General features: G+C 34.4%; 1 protein-coding gene across 2 annotated transcripts; it reads right to left on the bottom strand.

Annotated features, from left to right (window-relative positions):
• On the bottom strand, window positions 1,037–6,493 carry LOC107625616. 2 transcript variants are annotated; one of them, XM_021116101.1, is made up of 6 exons: window positions 6,334–6,493; window positions 3,774–5,199; window positions 3,620–3,695; window positions 2,688–3,067; window positions 1,625–1,709; window positions 1,037–1,485 (listed from the first exon to the last, which is right to left on the bottom strand). In XM_021116101.1, coding segments are annotated over exons 2-6 (1,878 nt in total). In that variant the 5' UTR covers window positions 5,109–5,199; window positions 6,334–6,493; the 3' UTR covers window positions 1,037–1,483. The 2 variants fall into 2 exon arrangements, with proteins under 2 accessions (XP_020971760.1, XP_016183787.1); XM_016328301.2 differs by having other exon boundaries at window positions 1,078–1,484; window positions 1,611–1,709; window positions 6,334–6,492.

Raw genomic sequence — 20,405 nt, 5'->3', positions numbered from 1 at the left:
ATTTTTATTTGTACGTATGGCTTCTGAATTCTGTATGCTCCACCTTGTGTGTTGAGCTATTTATTTCAAAAAAAAAAAAAAAGTTATTTACTATGGACAAAGTATAGGAATGTTGTTAGTGCCATGTGAGATCGACAACAAATCCAACCGCACAAGTACTTCAGTTACTACTTACTAAGATCCAAAACTTCAGTTTAAAGTCAAGTCCAAAATAAATAAAAATAGGCTTCAGAGTAGAGTTCAACTTGCACTGGATGATTAGCATGAAAGTACTTGTTTGGTTTAAATTTTCATTATGTATTTTTCAATTATTTTCAGGATTTTTTTTAAAAAATTGTGAAATTAATAAAATTTTATTTTTCATTTTTATATTTTATTTTTAGAATTAAAATAAATAAATAAGAAACAGAAACGCAAACATTGTCCTTAATGTTTTTCGAAAACTCTGTAGCTCTGTAAACTTTGTTATGCAACAAGGGTCTTGTTTTTTGGTTGGAATAGGAACTTGTTTAAGCATCAGCATGCGTAGGCCACATTAATTGTTGTTAAATTCTGGTGCTGTGAATATATGGAAATTGATGCTTCAACAATGGATGACATCACATAGAGAAGTTAAGTCCAAAGAAAGAGCATGGCAGCTGCATGCAGAAGTAGATGGGATATAAAGTAGAAATGAAGGATGTAAAAAGGAAGCAGAATCTTTTCCTGCTTTCAATTGATAAGGAAAATGAGCCAATCCAAAACTGAAGTGCATAATTCCTAAATTATGCTACTCTGTATATTTCGATAATATTTTGATTTACTGTAGGTTTGAATAATAACTATTTCGATTGTGAATTATATTCTATCACCTTTTATATTTTGGGAGATGGAAGAAAAGATAGATGAAAACAAACAACTCATCTAGTCATCTCTAAAATTATTAGGACAAATTGCAAGCCCTTATTCCTTCACCATCACCACCATTGTTCATCTCCCATTGCCACTTGGCGTCTTCAACACAAACAAATTAAAAATTCGTAGCTTTGATCTCATTGCAGTGAGTTTGCAAGCATTTTTGTATAGAAAAATATGGACTTGCAGCAGTTGGAACAGTATCATTCTTAACCTCATGAGAGTATTGAGTAATGAGTATTCAGACATTATTAAAAGTTACTTTTTACATACAAACATACAGGATTTCCTCATGTAAAATTTGAGTTATCTCAGCTTTGTTACAACAGCAAATCAAATGAATTCAATTTCGGATGCTCCCCAGTTAAACTTATCACTGGGAGTGGGGACTGACAAATAATTCAGTATAAAGAGAAAGGAACGTTAATGAAGCGTTGTTCCTCTCAGTTGGAATCTGGCAAAGACACCACATCATCCTCAAAGAGCTTGACCTCGCACAATCTTCCACCTGCTTCATCGGCAAATGCTATCTTTTTCCTTTCTTTTCGCACTACCTCTTGGGCTGCTGGAGGGCCACCTTCACTTAATTTCTGCATTTAATCAAGGATCCAATAATGAGTCAAACATGAAAAAGGAAATAGAAAACCATATAAAACTTGTTTTAAAATCAGGAGCTTCGAGTCTATTAATACTATGACCGAGGAAGAAGAACATACCATTATCTTACAGAAACGGTTGCAATCCCTTGCCATGAAAGACAAGCATCGTTTTGCAGCTTCTTCAGCTCTTGTGGCATTTTTAACAGCCATTCTTGCCTGAAAAATCAATTATCGATAATTAACAACAAATATCAAAATACATCAATTGACAAGTATGGCTCCAGCCCTAAATAGCAAGAGCAAAAGCTGAAGTCACTATAATCTGCTCAGTACTAATCATAGAAGGAGTGTGTCATGAGCCACAGAACATGAAGGGAAGATATTACAATTACAATAACAATTACTGTAATGAAGACAGAGCTTTCTGAAAGGAGCCTAAATAATCATTTAGAACAGAAAATCCTCTGGTAAGATCATGTGTGTTACACTATAGAGAGGCCAAAGATGAAAGATCCAACAAATATCACAAACTTGCTTGTCAAAATCTATCATTAGAATTGCAGCATAGGTAGCACATTGCCATAAAGATTTGGTTTCCTCCCTCTTTCCAGATTGCAGAACAAGCAAGATCTACAAGAACTAATCTAGTGTTGCAAAGCACACACAAGAGACACCATATATACTATACAAAGTATTCTCATGGAACAACTACTCGAATTAAAGCTTCTAAAATTACGAGGGTATAAACCTATTCCAAAAATGTCAAATGTATACTTCCAAGCGAAACTTTGGTTAGTTGGCCTTTTATTTGTTTATAAAAAATACTATTTTTATTTGAGATGTTCATTTGTAATTTACTATGCAAGCTCTAACTTCACGATTTGATCCTCTAGAGGATAGAGCTTGTGTTCCTTTCAGGAATTTCAGCCTTCGACCTCATGCTTAACCGAAAAAGAAAATAACTCTTAAATGTAACCAAGACAAGAATTGTTCATAGTTTTACCAATTATACAAGCATAGAGATTAATTGTACCATATTTAGCCATCATAGCATTTTCTTCTTTTTTTCATTTTTCTATCATCAGAGCACTTATATAAGCTTCATGCGAGCTACAAGGATATAACAAGGCTTCAATTCAAATTTCCAATATTTAAGCAAAATCCTTTAAGATAATAGGTTTCTGATTATCATACCTCATTTACTTTATATCTCAGTGATGTATTTAGACAGAACTCAGATCGTAACATGTCATCCACAATTTCCTTCATTGACTTCAATTCCTTTGTGAGTTTCATTGTCAAACATTCTACATCGTGCATCTGCTGCTGTGAAAATGCTATGGCACTCTTAGAGCAACTCTGAACAGAGTTAAACCCTATGCGGTTGGCCGGGCGAGAAGGACTCTTGAAAATCCCTTTAGGCTGGGAACCTCTTTTAGAGGTCTTAGGAGTAATAATAATTTTGTCGGGGCTATCAGTAAATCCTGGTCTCATATTATCATTAAGCCCTTCATCAGCATCACTCTTATTAGTCTGCTCACCATATTGTAGTTTACCCTTGCAACTTGAATGCACTGTATCCCAATATAAGGATCAGGATGTAATAAAAAGAAATAGCATATATAGAAAGAACAAAAAGTCTAATTATATATTTATGATAAAACAATAACCCATCAAACACACAATATGCAAACAAGGAGAATTATTGAATGAACATCTATGTTGTATTTTATTCAATAGAAAAAGCCAAAGCCACTAACTAGAAAACCATATATTTGACAGAGAAATGAACCCACAAAACACAAGATTTCTGGAAAAAGCATTTTACTTTAAGACAAGCATATTTTGTCACATTGTTGGTCAAGATGATAGAAATATTAACTGTTTCAACTTTCAAGCCTTGTATGCCTTCTTCACCATCACCATCATGGATTAAATTTTCAGTTATTAGGATTACTTCTCATGTAGTGAATAGCTAGCTATACAACAGATTTCTACTCTTTCAACAGTCATGATTTTCTAAAAAGTTATTTCCTTTTTCATGGTAGTTCACTTTGTATTTCAATTGGCATTTATGATCTAGATCACTACATAAAATGTTAAAACTAAATATCTTAGGCACCTACTCAGATTGTTTTTCTGAATTAGATGTACGGACTCCATGGCTTTACAAAGCTTTTCCTGGGAAGTGGGTGAAATGGTCTGCAGAGAAACCAAGTAATGAGAAGCAGCAGAAAATGAAAATTGAACTAACACAAAAATTTAGCAAAAAAGAGTCACCTTTCTGGTTGATAACAGCCTTTCAGGACGATGCACCTTTGAGCAATCTTCATGTTCTTCCCAAGAATTCAATTCATCAGTAGCCTCATCATTGATATATCTCTTCTCATCATCATGTTCCAAAGAAAATGATTCCTTCTCCTCACATTGAGATGAATCGTCTGAGACACACACCAAAGACTCACCAGGATTGAGGCCATGTTCACTAGTAGAGGTGGGTTTTGCCTGAACCTCAGCACCAGCTGTAGACTCATCATCTTTACAGCCGTCACATGGGGAAGCATTATCATCTCTAGACCCTGGAACCAGGGGGTCAAGGCCTTCATTATTGGCCTCAATGCGTAGTATAACTTTGGTGTTACTGTCACCATCAGGTTGATAATCCGAAGTATCAGAGTTTTGATCTTCAACCAAAGATGCTTCCAGTTTGGGGATGCAATTGGGATCTGGATGAATGATACCTTCAGCACTCTTGAATTCTATTGCTGGAAAGTTTGGAGACTGGTCATTGTTTAGGTCTGAATCACTCATAACGTTATCCATATTAAATGGCCATTCAATCCGTAATGGAATAAGATCAGCATGCTCTTTACAGTCATAATTGAATTGATTCTCCAAATTCCATTCATCAGTTATCTCTATCCCTTCTTTCGCTACTATGCAAAAATAGTCATCTGGCCTGTCCATACAATCACTTTCAGGAACCTCAAATTTCACTTCAACAAGAGCAGTTGAAACGCCACTGACGGGTGGGGACACCTCATCATGTAGGACGTCTTCAGCCTTGACAACTGGAATAATCTCTTGGGTAGAAGTAGAGATTGGGTCTTTAATGCAATTTCTCTTCTTGGCCTTCTTTGATTGTTTAGATCTCCAGCTACCGAGAGTCTCCATGAAATCAGAATCATCCATTGCGATTTGCTTTTTCTTGTGATCATCCAGCAATGGTGAGGCTTCAACTTTAATTTTACCTTTAGCCGGGTCAGTACTTTGTTTTTGTTTTCTCTTCCTTGTTTTGCACCTTTGTTTAATTTGGTTTAGCGTAAAATTGTCAGAATCATCCTCGACCAAGTTGATTATCAGCATATCATCATCATCATTAGGACTACTTTCTGAAGAATCTGATTCACTTTTCACTGTTACTTCCTCCAATGCATCAATGCAAGATCTTTCAACTTTTGCAGCATTATGATTAAAGGAGAAGCCATCATATATGTCTTTGACATCTTTAAATGAAAGTCTTGGTCGCCCACAGGTAATATTGAGGACTTTTGTAACTAAACCACCATTAATAGCCTGGATGAAATGCAGTTGGCCACAACTCCGCAGCTCCATTTGGATTCTCTATTAGGTATTAACAAATCACAATATTTGCACTATTTTCTTCCGATGTTTGCGACTAATAGTCAATCAAAAATTTGAACCACTGAAAACAGTAAAACCTAACATTATTAGAAGATGAATCTAAGGATCAATCAATCATGTTCGCACAATTACACATGCTTTGAAACTCATAAAGAAACTGAGGTAAGGGACAGACAGAAACCATTAAATGCAAATCTAAAGCACAAGTTTCAAGATATCAACATTTTCTTCATCCTATTCAACAATGGGCAAACTCTAGCGCACTCATGCAACCTACATTAATTTCAACATAACAGTACCACAGTAGTGTTTTTCTTAGTAATAAGAAAATTGCCACCAAAACAAGATTCTACATATGTGTAGGATACAAGCTAAATCATTCTGATTAAATCAAAGATGGCAAATACCGAATTTCTAGTGGCAGCACTACCAAGTAAGAATCCTCAAATAGAAGCTGAAGGCAGACCAACCAAAAACAAAGAAAGAAGCAAAACTAATAAGCCTAGATACCAAAGGTATGCTATTATCGGATTAAACAAATCTTGAGAAATTATAAGGCATTGGTTTCAAGCCATAAGCACAAATTACCAAGGGTTTGATTAACCTAGAACATTCAAAATCAAACTCAGTAGCTGGGAACTTCAAATACTTCTCTCCACATAAACATCAGCAATACTTCTGAAACGCAAAAACAAGTCTGCTTCCAAATTGTTACACAAAGAAATATAGAATCACTAAAAAACAATAGAGCAAAACATTTTCAAAGCTGAAAATAAATATCCAAGCAAAATAGGACTGAACCGAGTTATTGTGGAATTGGAACAATTCAAGAAATAAACAAAAGTTGAATAAAATATTTTACACTGATCCCTCTCTGCACAATAAGCCCTCAGAAAAACGGAAAAGAAAAAGAACAAAGGAAAACCGCCAAACTTCGAATTCAAATCTGCACAGCAAATTCCTTACGAGAAAAAGGCATATGCACGAATTTCTTAAATATAGAGAGACACATTGACATTCTCAAACACTAATTAAATCACTAGAAGAACAGCAATGAACAAACATAGTGCGAAATTGAAATAAAATTGAAGAGAACAAAATAGCAAACAGATTTAGCATTTTTTCAGATCTATAAGACAAGAAGACGGTATTGGAAATTAAAAGACGGTATCGGATTCATTCAGTAAACACTCACCAGAGACGGAGTAAACGGAAACGAAATGCTGCGTTTGGAAGGAGGAAAAGAAGAGAGAAAACACAGATCTGAAATCTGACCTAGCCTAGAGCACGCTCGTGAGAGTGAAACAGAGAGAAGGCGCGAGAAAAAGAAAGAAAGAAAGAAAGGGGGTAACATTGGAAAAAGGAACAACTGAGTTTTCTTATGTATAAATTACGAATTAAAAGCGCGCCAATTCGTTTTGGCGGGACTGACTGCTGCACCTTGAATAATTTAATCCCGTACTTAATAAGAGTCTCTAAATTAGTTAAAAAAAAAAATTAACTAAATTTATTCTTCAAAAATTTTAAATTAGTCGTGTCGATCATTTCATTATTTTCGTTGCTAATATGGTTAGAGTTTGCAAATGTGACATATTACGAATTACTAACACTACAACACATATTTGATAGTTTTAACTGGGGCTAACAAAATAAATTTATAAAATTATATCAAATCAACCCCAAATTAAAGAGTTTTAATGCTTTAAAATTCTCTCTTAAATATATTTTGATTTGATCTAATTTCATAAACTTATCGTATTAACAACCAATTAAAACTCTTAAGTGTGTGTTGTGGTGTCATTTAACGTATTACGTCAGCAAACTTTGACGTCGTCAACAAAAGAAGTGACGAAAGAACTGACCTGATTAATTTAAAATCTATGAAGGACAAATTTGATAAGAAAAATCTTTTGGAGACCAATTTGGAGAATGAATGATTTTTTAAGGATGAATTTTATCATTTATTCTATGTAATAATTTATTGGGTTAATTTACTACCAATTTGGTATTTGAAAGATTCAGTCACTAACAAAAAGATTCTTGAAAAATATTATCGATAAAACAGCTCATGAATGCTTTAAAAATACGACAAAAAGAACCAATAAATATTATAATTTTTGTAAGTAACAAAAAAAAATTTATATTTAGCAAACAACTTATTCATTAGATCTAAATTTTTGTGGCAACATTTGAATAAATATTTAGAAGGTGCACAAAAAAATTCGGAGCAAAATTTGATCTCTAGATTTTTCTTTTTATTTTTAAAAAAAGGTTTAATTACTCTGTTAGTCCCTATAGTTTTGCAAAATTTTCAATTAGGTCCCTAAATTTTTTTTTCTTTTAATTGGGTCCCTACACCAATTTTTTTTTCAATTAAGTCCCTTTTGGTAGTAGTTGCCTTAGTTATATAGGGACCCAACTAAAAAAAATTTGATTTAGGGACTCAAATAAAAGGAAAAAAAAAGTTTAGGGACTCAATTTAAAAAAAATTTGGTGCAAGGACTCAATTAAAAGGAAAAAAAGTATAGAGACCTAAGCGAAACTATAGGGACCAACAAAGTAATTAAACCTTAAAAAATTTTGGTCATTTACAATATAAATTTTTTTTAAAAAAAATCACTTAACAAAAAATTATCAAATTTTAGAGATGAAAAGATCATATTTTTCTAATAATGTTTTATAAAAATTTGCATAAAAAATTTGATCTCTAAAGTTTTTTTTTAAAATATATATTTAATATATAGTTCTTTTTGTTGTGTTTTTAAATTTTTTGAGAACTTATTTGTTGTTAGCATATTTTAAATTTCGCTTTGTGAATAATGTAAATTTTTGGGTATCATTTTAGTAGTTTATTTTAATTTATTAAATCTCACCTAATTAGATAATTATATAATCAACTATGTCATCAAAAAGATTTTAATAGAATTACGACTTCTTATTTTGAAAAAAAAAAAACAAGAATTTAGTTTTTATTTAAAAAGAATTATATTAGTCGTAACTAGAATTTAGTTATTTTTATTCACTTTTAAGGGCTACTTTGAATCCCATAACGTAGATTAAATAGGTAGGAGTCTTGATGAATCGGATCGTATATGTAAATTCGCGGTAATTATTCGCATCCGATCCGCAAATTATGAATGTGATCTGATCCGCAATTTGATTGGATCGGATAGAATTTGATCGAATCGGATAATTCAATCTGCACTCTTAAAGGATCGGATCGCAGATATCTGGTCTGTATCTGTAGATCCGCGTATGCGCATATTAATAAATAATATATGTATATGTATATGTTAGTAACATTACTTCAGCAACCTTAAATCCCTAATTTCACATTTCTCCCTTCGAATTTTGGCGCTGCAACTTTGAGGCATTCACTCTCCGCCACACTCAGACACTAATCAGCCACTTCTTTTTTGACCGCCACCGAAAACTGCTCGCCGGCTATTCCTCCTTCCTTGTCGCATTCTTCTTTTGCAGTGTTGCCATTGTTCCTCGCGTTGCCGCATTCATCCCTCTTCATCACATTTTCGCCGCTCCTTCTTCAATGACCGTGGTTCTCACCGTCTCTCCGCTCCGCCGTTCTCGCTTCACATTCTTACTGTCAGTGGCACTCAGTTTCGGCCACATCATTGTCCACCAATCTGTTCCACTGCCATAGTCTTCTGTTCTCGCCGCCTTGACGTCCTACGTGCTCGTCGCCTTGCCGTACTCGGTTCCTGCTACATCGCCGTCTTCCGTTCTCGCCAGTTCACCATCTTCTATTCCTGCCAGTTTGTCATCCTCCTATTGTTATTGTTTATCATGAATTATGTTGTTGTTATTGCTTATTTGTTTATAATTAGATATATGAATTATACTATTATTATTGTTTATATGAGGTGCAGCTATTTTAGACTTTAGTGTTTTTTAGGGTTGCTGATTTATGAATAAATAGGTTTAAAAGTGTAAAAAACAGAATTTTATTGGATTTTTTTATATAGAAATATATTTTTTAAATAAGTTTCTTTAATGTGGATATACCCGTTATCCGATCCAATCCGCAAATGTGTGGATCGGGTCCGACATTTAAAAAACTGGATATTATATTCAATCTGATCTGATGAGAATTGTGCGAATTTGATCGAAATTTCAGCCATATCCGATCCGATCCGCGTATACCCCTATAAATAGGATATTTCATTAAAGTTCACTGATATCAAACTCGAACCAAACCGGTTATGATGGTTTGATATATAAACCATTTATGCAATTAAACCGATCAACTCCATTTTAGCGCGTTCAAATTCAGTAAAAATTGTTCTTAATTAGACTCAGCATACTTAACAAGTTCTAGCCCTAAGCACACTGGTAATAACATCAGTGTGCTTTTGGCAAGAATTCCCAAAGGTTCAAAGAAGGGTACTCAAGGGAACCTATAAAGCATGGAACAATTAGGCTATTTTACTTGTTAAATATACTATTTTTTATAAAATATATTAAATATATGTAATAAAATATATTTTATATATTAAATTAATTAATTTTGATATAAAAATTTTTAACACGGTATTTTTGACCCGGGGTCAATTGTTAGGTCGGTTTTTTTAATAACTATACTAAAGCTAGGTTATTATCTAAAAACAAGCATTATATGACTCAAGTACATTGTCAAATGAGTAATGCTCACTGCATCAGTGGCTGGATATAGTACAAAGTGAGTAAGTATTCTCAAATTTTTATGGGAACGAGGATAAATGAGCTAATTTACAAAAGTAAAAATAAACATAAATTGTAATTTGGGACATGAAATATAAACACAAGAAAATCTATGGAGTTAATGAATACCGTGATGAGAAAAGATTAAGTTTTTGTGCCTCTAAGATACAAAGGGAAAATAAAGGTCAAGGAGTTAGACGCTTTAGTTTTAAGTTGTGGTATATAAGAAAGATGAAGAATAAACATGAAATAGACATTGTCCTCGATAAATAGTAGAAGAATAATGTGGTAGATAACATAAGGGTAGGCGGATCATCACATTAAAACTAGTAATAGATGGGGAGATTTTTATGTGATTAGTGCTTATACACCATAGGTCGGTTTGGAAAAATACTACAAGATAAGATTTTGGGAAGATTTGGAGATTGATCCAAGAAATAACTATTATGACTTGACTCCCGAAGTGGGTATAATACTAAAAATTGGCCTTAGTATGCCTCTTTTGGGGAAACAATGGCCCAAAAAGGTGAAATTTAAGCCAAATCCATACTAAATTATGCCGAAATCAACATGGATCGAACTAGTATTTTCTCCAGATTTTCTGCCATTTACTATAAATAAAGGCATGAAATTCACCCCAAGTATGCAATCTTACACAAAACATTACCTTTTGGACCTTTATTTGCTTAATCCTCTAAGTCACTTGCAAATACCCTCACCACTATTCTGTTAGATCATTGCTCACTGAAAATTTATCTCTCTCCTTAGCAGAAGCTAACCATTCTAAGGATTCAGATTAGTACTTTCATAACATTAGGACTATTTGTCCTCGACTGTACCCCGATGGGAAGCAACCGAACGACATGACAACTGTCCAAACTAGAACCAAGATTTATAGGATATCTCAGAAGGCACTGATGAAAACCCTTATCTCATTGGCACCACACCAATCAAGGGACGCATTAACTAGGATGTCGTTTGGAAGAGGAGCAGGTCTCCTAAATTCAATCAATGAAATTTTGGTCACATATAAGTGCTACTTTCATGAGTTATTTAATGAGAACCTTTCACAATTGAATTGATTATACATATGGGAGGAGAACTAAAACTTCAATCAATATCAAATAATTTGAGAATTTGAATTTAAGAATGCCTTAAAAAGATAAAGAATGGTAGATTAGTAGGCCCAAAAAATATACTAATTAAAGTTTGAAAGGTTTAAAAGGAAAGGGTGCGTCATGACTAACTTACTTTTTAATATGATTTAAGATCTATAAAAATGTCAAACCGATAAAGGAAATAATATCATGGAATCTATCTTCAAAAATAAAAGAATTGCACAAAGGTGTTCAAATTATAGAAAATCAAACTCATGGACCATATTATAAAAGGATGATTAAACTAAGGTTGACTCTAGAGACTAAAGTTTCAAGAACTACTTTGGTTTCATACTGGGTAAATATACTTTAGAGACTATATACTTATTAAGAAGAATGATAGAGAGCAAAGCTACAAGAAGGATCTACAATCAAGATCACAACTAGTGTCAAAATCCAAAATAGTGTAATAAGAAATTTCTCATAGTTGTAGGATTACAACAAGGGTTATATTTTAAACTCACACCTTTCTACTTCAGTTTTATAGGTATTTTCGAGTATATTTTAGAACACATACCATGGTTCATATTTTATGCCGGTGACATATTCCTTTTAAAAAAATTATGGGAGGATATAAATTAAAAGTTGATGCGTGAAGACAAGTATTCAAGTAGGTTAGTCAAAATGACAGATTGCTTATTACTTTTAAAACTTAAGAATAGATTTTATTGCATTTCTATAAGACCAATTATGTTGTATGTAGTGGAGTGTTGGCCGTCAAAGGATAAACATAAACATAAATCTAGTATAGCCGAAAAGAAGATGTTTCGATAGGTGAGTAGTTATATGTGTATGGATAGAATAAGGAATGAGGATATTAAAAAAAGTTGGAGTCAAAAGATGGTAAAATCTCATATTAAGTGGTTTTGACATGTGTGAAGATTGATAGAATATCCATTGAGAATGATAGACCAAATGGAAGATAGACTAGTGGTTAGAAACAGTAGAAGTCCCTAAAAGTTTGCATGAGGTGGTCATGTGATATCCCTGCATGACAATCTCCACACAAACGTAACATATGATAAGGTTCAATAACATCATCTAATTCATATAGTCGTCGCTACTTAGTAGGATAAAATTTTATTATTGTTATTTTTTATTTGTTAATAGATTTTATTATTGTTATTATTGTTGTTGTATTGGGAAACTATAACCTAGAAGTTTTTTTTATACTTCTTTTTTTGTATCAAAATGGGACTAACGCCCAAAACTAAATAACCTCCATGGTAGATTGGGACATAACCATCTCTCTCTACAATCAAAATTCAAAATACTCCCTAATTCACTTCGAGGGTGATCCACAAAATGAAAACCTTGATGGATTGAGGCTCTCTTTGGTGAGCCAATCGGCACAACGGTCACCTTCTCTATTTGATGGGTGAGCTTCAGATTCCAATCTCTTTAAGTGAGAGTTGCAATAAGTCTTACGAGGTTATTTGGGTGCTCTTCAAGCTTTCATTATTGTTTCAACAATTTAAAAATAGCTCGAAAATAGTATCAACAACCAGTTTCTTGAATCCAAGGTCCCATGCTATCTTAAATCCATGGATAATACCCCACAATTCAGCTTGGAATGCGCTACATACTCGCAGATTCGCCATGTAACCTACCACCCATCGACCTTAATGATTATGTAGTAGCCCTCCTAGCTGACTACACCTGGATTACCTGCTGAAGCTCTATTTGTATTTATTTTTATTTATCCATCCATTGGTGGGAACAAGCAAACATGCACTTGTCTTTGTTGAGGTACTCTCACAATCAGTCTTTCTTTCAAAAGGCATCCAACATTATCTTAATATAGGGTTCCATTACTGAGCTTGTCTCTCTCAATCTTTTATAAGGAGGGGAGACGATTTTTTTGTTCCTCCATATGCAAATCCACCAATAAGTTACCATGAATTGAGGCATCCATAGAACTTGTTTGGAATTTCCAATATCCATTTTAGGGTTCCAACGGATCTATGCATCAAAGGGAGCTTTAAAAAATACATTCACATGGGAGGGAAGAATAGCTTTGCTCCAAATACAAGAGGCTTTTGGACAATCTCTCAAGACGTTCAGCATAGATTCATCACAATTATTACATATATGGCAAGAGGGACTTGCATCAAATAAGCGATTCCTTTTTAGGGATGTCATGAGCTTCTTATGTATCACTAACCACATAACGCACTTTATTTTCTAGTGACACTGTCACTTTCATACAATATTTCATACTTGATTCTGTTCTTCTTTCTGATTAGTTAAAACTTCATAAGCATTCTTAACTAAGAAATTATTGTTCGTGCTCATAGTCCAGGAAAACTTATCATTTTCTAGACTATTACTAGGAAGGGGGTATAACACTAGTTCTGTTTACCATTTTTTTATTTAGAGAGCTTCCCAAGAACTAGAAATTTCATTGTCCATCCGAATTCATAGCATTTAACTTTTATCCATTTATCAAACTAGAAGTTAGTGTTACCATTTTCAATTGAAAAGGAAATATGTTCTCAAATTTTTTTTTATATTTTTGAAATACTCTTCTAAAAGGGGATATCCATGGTAGCCATGTGCATTCCTTCAAGTATATTCTGCTGTCTTCCATACTTGTTCAAGAGAGTTTCTATCCACAAAGTGCCTTCTTCAGTCATAAGCCTCCATAGGATTTTAAGAAAGAAAGCTTTATTCATCACATGAAGTCTCCTAAATCCTAGTCCTCCCATCCCATAGATTTTGGCTTGCATAAAGTTTTTCAGTTATTTGCATATACCTTTCTTTTATCATCTTCTTCTCCATAAATAAAATATCATCTTCTTCTCCCTAAATAAAACTTCTTTGAAAATTTTCTATCTCGTTATAGATTTCTTTTGGTATTTGCAAATACACCATGTCAAATTTAAAGTAGGACTCACCACTACATGAGCCAGAATAATTCATCCCGCCAATAGAAGACAGCTTGCCTTTCACCCCTTTAACTTGCCTTTAACTCTATCAATGACTTTCTTATAGTTGTGAGTTCGTTTCTTGCTATTGGTGGACAAAGCTCCTAAATATTTTTTCAAAGATGATTCTTCTTTAAACTCACCCTATCTTGAGATGTTCTGTTTCATGTTGCTATCCACTTTCTTGGAAAAGTATACTGAAGTCTTTTTAATATTTACTTTTAAGCCTGACATAATACCAAACAGTTCTAAGACAATCAAAACTATATCAATCTATTCAGTTGATGTTTTCCTGAATAAAAGATCATCAACAGAAAGTATATGGGATATGTTAGGTTTAGCTCTTCCTACCTTGATTGGAACCCAACCTCCTTCATCAACCATCTTCTCTATGAGTTGTTAAAGCTTGTCCATTATAATGACAAAGAGATACAGAGAAATTAGGTTTTCCTGTCTTATGCCTCTGGTATGGGTAAAATACTCTATTTTAGTTCCCTTCTACAACTACTTATATGACATAGATGAAATACATTCCCTGACAATTCTCACAATATGTTAGGGAAGAATTTGGATCCTCTAAATTTGAATTTTCACTTTAGAAAGTAAAGTATGATCTCTCACCCTTGAATGGTTTCTCTCTCATATTTTTTCTTGGTCCCACTTATGAAATAAATGGTGAGAGATCACACTTTTTCCTCTAAAGTAAAATTCAAAATTTAGAGAATCCAAATCCGTTAAGAAAAACCAAATTCTTTCAAGCAATCTGTCAAAAACTCCTAACTTAGCTTATCATAGGCTTTTTCGAAGTCAATTTTGATTGTCATAAAACTCTTTTTGCCCTTCGTCCTTCTCATAGTGTATATTAACTCCTTTGCAATGAGTATATTATCATGGATTAAATGTCCTATCACAAAACTTCACTGATTTGGTGCAATCCTCTAAGAAATGGTAGATTTAATTCTTGTAAAAGCAATTTGGTTAGGCATTTGTAGATGATGTTATACAAAAAAATAGGTTGAAATTGGGCTATGAACTCAGCATTTTGGACTTTAGGGATTAAAGCAATTAAGAATTGGTTGATCTCTCTTATAGCAATCGGCTCCACCCATAAATATTTGATAAACTTAAAAATAGAATCTTGTAACAAACACCAATTCTCCTTAAAAAATAGCAGGAAATCCATGCTCACTTGGAGCTTTCAGTGATGCAATATTAAAATGGAAGCTTTGATTTCTTCCATTCCTGGGGGACAGCTAAGAGCTATCCAATATTGTTCTTCCATGGTTGGGTAAGTGCATTGAATATACAGCTTTGGTATATTTCATAAATCTTATTGATAAAGATTTTGGAAATAATTCAAAGTCATTCTTTTCACGGTCTCTTGATCATCGTTCCATTCTCTATTGATCTACGCCTTTATAATCTTATTACGTCTTCTTCTAACCAAAGTTTTGTGTGATAAAATCTGATATTTTTGTCCTCCCCCCTCTACTATTCACCTTTTTTATGCCCTTTAGACAGTTCAAAATTTTTTTCCCTTTTTTTTTTAAATATTTTCAAAGATTTCTTTTTTCCAAATACACATACTATTTGATATTTGTTCTAATACATTTAGTAGTCTTTCATCATTCTTCTAAGCTTCTTTGAGAAATTCCTTAAAGTTTGGGTGAATTTTTCACATTGCTTCAAGTCGGAAGGGCTTTGGGATGATGGCCAGAGTTGATGGTCAACAAAGAATGATAGTCAGAGTTGATTCGAGAAAGGATTTCAATTTTGGATTTTAGAAACCTTATTCTCTAATCAGGACTGGTAAGAACCCTGTCAAGTTGTTTAAAAATAGCATTTAGATCACACCTTGTATCCCTTTTTCCTAGTAAATTTTGAACCCACATAATCCATGTCAATTAAGTTGTAATTTTTTATGTTGTTATCAAACTTTCTGCATGCCCTGAGGTTAGCTCTAGCCCTTTTTTTTGTTCATTTTCATCGATTATATCATCAAAGTCCCCAATTAGCATCTATAGATTATGTATTCTCATGGCTAATTTTTTTAATTTTTTCTATAATTTTTCTTGCCTTGTGTAGATGGCGGTGAGATTCTATTCTGATTCTCCCATGTATTAAACTCTCAAGTGCATATATTGCTTGTGGGACTCCGAAATTGTGATCTTCACTATAACACCCAAATGCTACTAGAGAATCCATCTACTTCCTCTAAGAAAATAAAATACTTAAAACTCAGAACTTTGACAGACTCCATTGCCATGTTACCACTACACCTTGTTTCGAACAGAATCATGACATCTACTTCTTTATTATTATTTTTGATTTTTTTAGCATACAAATGGTAGATTTATTCGCCGCCCCTCTCACATTTCATGGAAATTTTTTTATAAAAAACTTAAACACAGCTAAAGAAAAGAGGATACTAATCATAGGGTTGGACATCATGTCTATTACATCTCCACTTTCTCAGGGAGGACCACTTCTTGGTTATCCACCGTATCATTTAGTTGGTGGTATTCAAATATCTTCATAGCTTCTACCAATTCATCAAAGTTGGCAGGTCTAAAATCTGATGATCCTTTGCCGATTTTGGTTCTAAGAGAGGAATGTCAGTATTCATGATTTGAAGAAAACATGAGGGAGTAGGGTCAACCCAGTTTTTTTTATAGCATATAGGGGAAGGTTGTAACAGCCCAGACCACCCGCTAGCACGATATTGTCCGCTTTGGCACACAAGGCCTCATGGTTTTGTCTTTGACAATAGGGATGATAGCCGAAGCCCCCCACACTCACTCGTCAAAACGCGTCATGCGAGGGAGAGGTATCCACACCCTTATAAGGCATGCTTCATTCCCCTCCCCAATCAATGTGGGACCTTACAATACACCCCCTAAGGGAGTCCAGTGCCCTCGCTGGCACATCGATTCGAGCTTCGGCTCTGATACCATCTGTAACAGCCCAGACCATCCGCTAGTACGATACTGTCCGCTTTGGCACACAAGGCCTCACGATTTTGCCTTTGATGATAGGGATGATAGCTGAAGCCCCCCACACTCACTCGTCAAAACGCGTCATGCTAGGGAGAGGTATCCACACCCTTATAAGGCATGCTTCGTTTCCCTACCCAACCGATGTGGGACCTTACAATCCACCCCCCTGAGGGAGTCCAGCGCCCTCGCTGGCACATCGATCCGAGCTCCGGCTCTGATACCATCTATAACAGCCCAGACCACCCGCTAGCACGATATTGTCCGCTTTGGCACACAAGGCCTCACGGTTTTGCCTTTGACGATAGTGATGATAGCCGAAACCCCCCACACTCACTCGTCAAAACGCGTCATGCTAGGGAGAGGTATCCACACCCTTATAAGGCATGCTTCGTTACCCTCCCCAATCGATGTGGGACCTTACAATCCACCCCCTAAGGGAGCTCAGCGCCCTTACTGGCACATCGATCCGAGCTCCGGATCTGATACCATCTGTAACAACCCAGACCACCCGCTAGCACGATATTGTCTGCTTTGGTACACAAGGCCTCACGGTTTTGCCTTTGACAATAGTGATGATAGCCGAAGCCCACCACACTCACTCAGCTTCTCTTCCTGTTTTTGTCTCCATGCGTTCATTTCTACCCTATTTTCCTATATTTTTTTTGTCTTCACTACGTCATCATGGGTATCAGCAGACCTTTTTCAGATTATAGTCTTTTTATCAAAATCTTGGGTTCAGAAATTTTTATACTGTTAGTTTATGTTGATGATATCATTCTTACTGAAAATTCTATTTCTGAAATAAACTCTATTAAGCGTACTTTAAATGAGCACTTTCAAATCAAAGAATTGAAAAAACTCAAATACTTCTTAGGTATAGAGGTGGCTTATTCTGAAGAGGGTATCTCTCTTTCCCAACAGAAGTATTGTCTTAATCTTTTGCATTATTCGGGTTTACTGGGGGCTAAACCAGCTACTGTGCCGATGGATTATGCAACCAAATTGCACCAGGATGATAGTCTTGCTCTCATTGATGTTTTTTCTTATGGTCGTCTAGTTGGTCGTCTCATTTATCTCACCACTACTCGCCCGAATATCACCTATGCTACCTAACAACTCAGTTAATAAACGGCTAGGCCTACTGGGGCTCATCGTCGTGCCGCTATTAGTGTTCTTCGCTACTTAAAGGACAGTCTGGGCAAGGGTTTATTTTTGCCACGAGACTCTCCCACTCAGCTATGTGATTTTAGTAATTCTGGTTGGGCAGGTTATCCGAATACTAGGCATTCTTTAACTGGTTATTGTTTCTTTTTGGGTAAATCACTCATTTCTTAGAAAAATAAGAAACATACAATTGTTGCTAGATCTTCAATTAAAGTCGAATACCGTGCACTTGCTAACACCACTTGTGAACTCTAATGGCTACTGAATTTGTTATCAGCTTTGTATATCCCTTGTGATCGTCTTGATGTTCTTTGAGATAATAAGAGTGTTCTTCATATTGCTGCTAATCCTTTTTTCATGAGCGCACTAAGCATTTGGAGGTGGACTGTCATGTGGTGCGACAACAAGCTCAGGCAAGGGTGATGAAACTTCTTCCCATCTTCTTGTTCAGGGTGATGAAGCCTTTTGTGACTAATCTTTTCAAGCTGGAAATGCTAGACATATACCATCCTCCAGCTTGCAAGGGCATATCAAATCATTCAACCCAATTGGCCCAACATGATACAGAATAATATGCAACAAATGGAGTCCAATTACAGGACAAATAAAAATTTCTTTTCTTCTTTATTTTACCATAAATATTTTTTTCTTCTAGAAAGATTAGTTGGGAAGTAGTTGAGCAGTAGTTAGATAGTAGTCGTCATAATGATTTATCATTTCTATAAATAGCTCGGTTTATGTCTTGTAATGTACACATTGAATATATAAAATTCTAGTTATTTAGAAAGTTTGTTACAATATGTAAGTAAAATCAACCTTTCAATGATCACAAATATAAATGAATTTTCTTAGATTTTGAAGTGTTGATGATTGATTGTTAGGATTTGAGATTTTATACAAAAAGAAGAATGAAAAGAGGAGGTGTTATAAGAAAGTTTTGCTTGTATTTCTCTAACACGCAAAAATAAGATATGACTTGACTAAAAATTTTGTTAATGTTTATGTCACTTACTTCATTAACTATTCATATCTGTTGGTACAAAAAATGAATTTTTCTCAACAAGAGGGCATTTCGACTGCCAATGATTTCAACTACAGAAGCTATAGTTTCGACTACAAAAGCGGAAACAGGCAAGCTGAAGTCGAAGAAAGATGAACAAAGTCGAAGTCGAAAGGTAGTTATTGCCTTTCCTTGAACATCAAAACTTACTGCTTGTCCTTCAATTAAGTAGAGAAAATGGGTGCGAGATTTGAGGAGCAAACTAAAGAAAACGTGGGACTTGAAGACCAAGAAAGACGTGTGTGTCAAAATTTAGGGGGGTCAAGGTTTTTCATGGTCAAGACAAGGTTATGGCCGAGAAAAAGGAGAAAGTAAGATAGTGGACAACATGCTCCATGGCAAGTTTATCTCCATAGTATATAAATAGTAGAAACTCAGAAGAGGTCTGGGACTTCTTCAAAAACACTAGATCATCACAGGTAAGCCTTCGCCAAAATTTTCAGTCCCAGCCACACAACAGAAGACCATAGAGCACAAGTGCATGTGAGTGTTGGAAGTCCACTTTTATTTGCTTTTCTTTATTTTCTTTTTTCGTTTCTTTTCATTATTTGCTTTACGCATTTTGTTTTTACTTCAGTTCTTCAAACATTTTGCTTTCTTTCAATTTCAATTTGAAAACTTCGTCTGGTTTATTGCAATTCTTTATTATTTGCCACAATTTGAGCATCTTATATATTTTGACACAAACGCTAAGTAATTTTCGGGTCGAGTCCACTCTTTTTCAGAAGAGTCATATCTACTCTCCGATACTTGAAATCTTGACACAAGTTTGATTCGACATCCTGTCGAAAAATCCTGTCGAAATTACCAAAAATCAAGTGAAACAATATCAAATCAACATTAAATTCGCTTGAAATTTTTAAGACGAAAATTAAAATATTTAAAACATCAAGAACTAAATTTAGACCAAATATTAAAAACTAAAATAGTATTTTCTCTAACGCAACAACATGACTAACTATAGAAGCCACCTCGACAGTCCTATTTTCTTACATGTGCACTTATATCTAAAATAACTGTTATCATGTTAAAAAAATAATTAATTCACCTTTCTCTCTTTTATCATGTGCTCTTGCAGTCGATCTGTTGGGAATAAATAGTATGAGCACAATCCAATCAATCATGTATCAAATAATTTGTTATTGTTATTATATTAAAATGTTAATATAATAAGGTTCTTGATTAAATTTAGATATTTATCATTGTGATAGTGATCATAATATTGAGAGATAAATCTTTTATAATTTAATCTAAATTGTTCTTGG

This window comes from Arachis ipaensis, chromosome B02 (genome assembly GCF_000816755.2).
Source record: "Arachis ipaensis cultivar K30076 chromosome B02, Araip1.1, whole genome shotgun sequence".
Taxonomy (NCBI): domain Eukaryota; kingdom Viridiplantae; phylum Streptophyta; class Magnoliopsida; order Fabales; family Fabaceae; genus Arachis; species Arachis ipaensis.
This window is presented reverse-complemented; position numbering and strand designations above follow the sequence as displayed.

Excerpts from the sequence above, each read along its gene's own strand:
- LOC107625616 (XM_016328301.2), bottom strand. The coding sequence starts at position 5,108 with ATGGAGCTGCGGAGTTGTGGCCAACTGCATTTCATCCAGGCTATTAAT. Across the intron at positions 3,696-3,773 it reads GGCTGTTATCAACCAGAAAG|ACCATTTCACCCACTTCCCA; the intron begins GTGACTCTTTTT and ends GTTTCTCTGCAG. Across the intron at positions 1,485-1,610 it reads ACCGTTTCTGTAAGATAATG|AAATTAAGTGAAGGTGGCCC; the intron begins GTATGTTCTTCT and ends GATTAAATGCAG.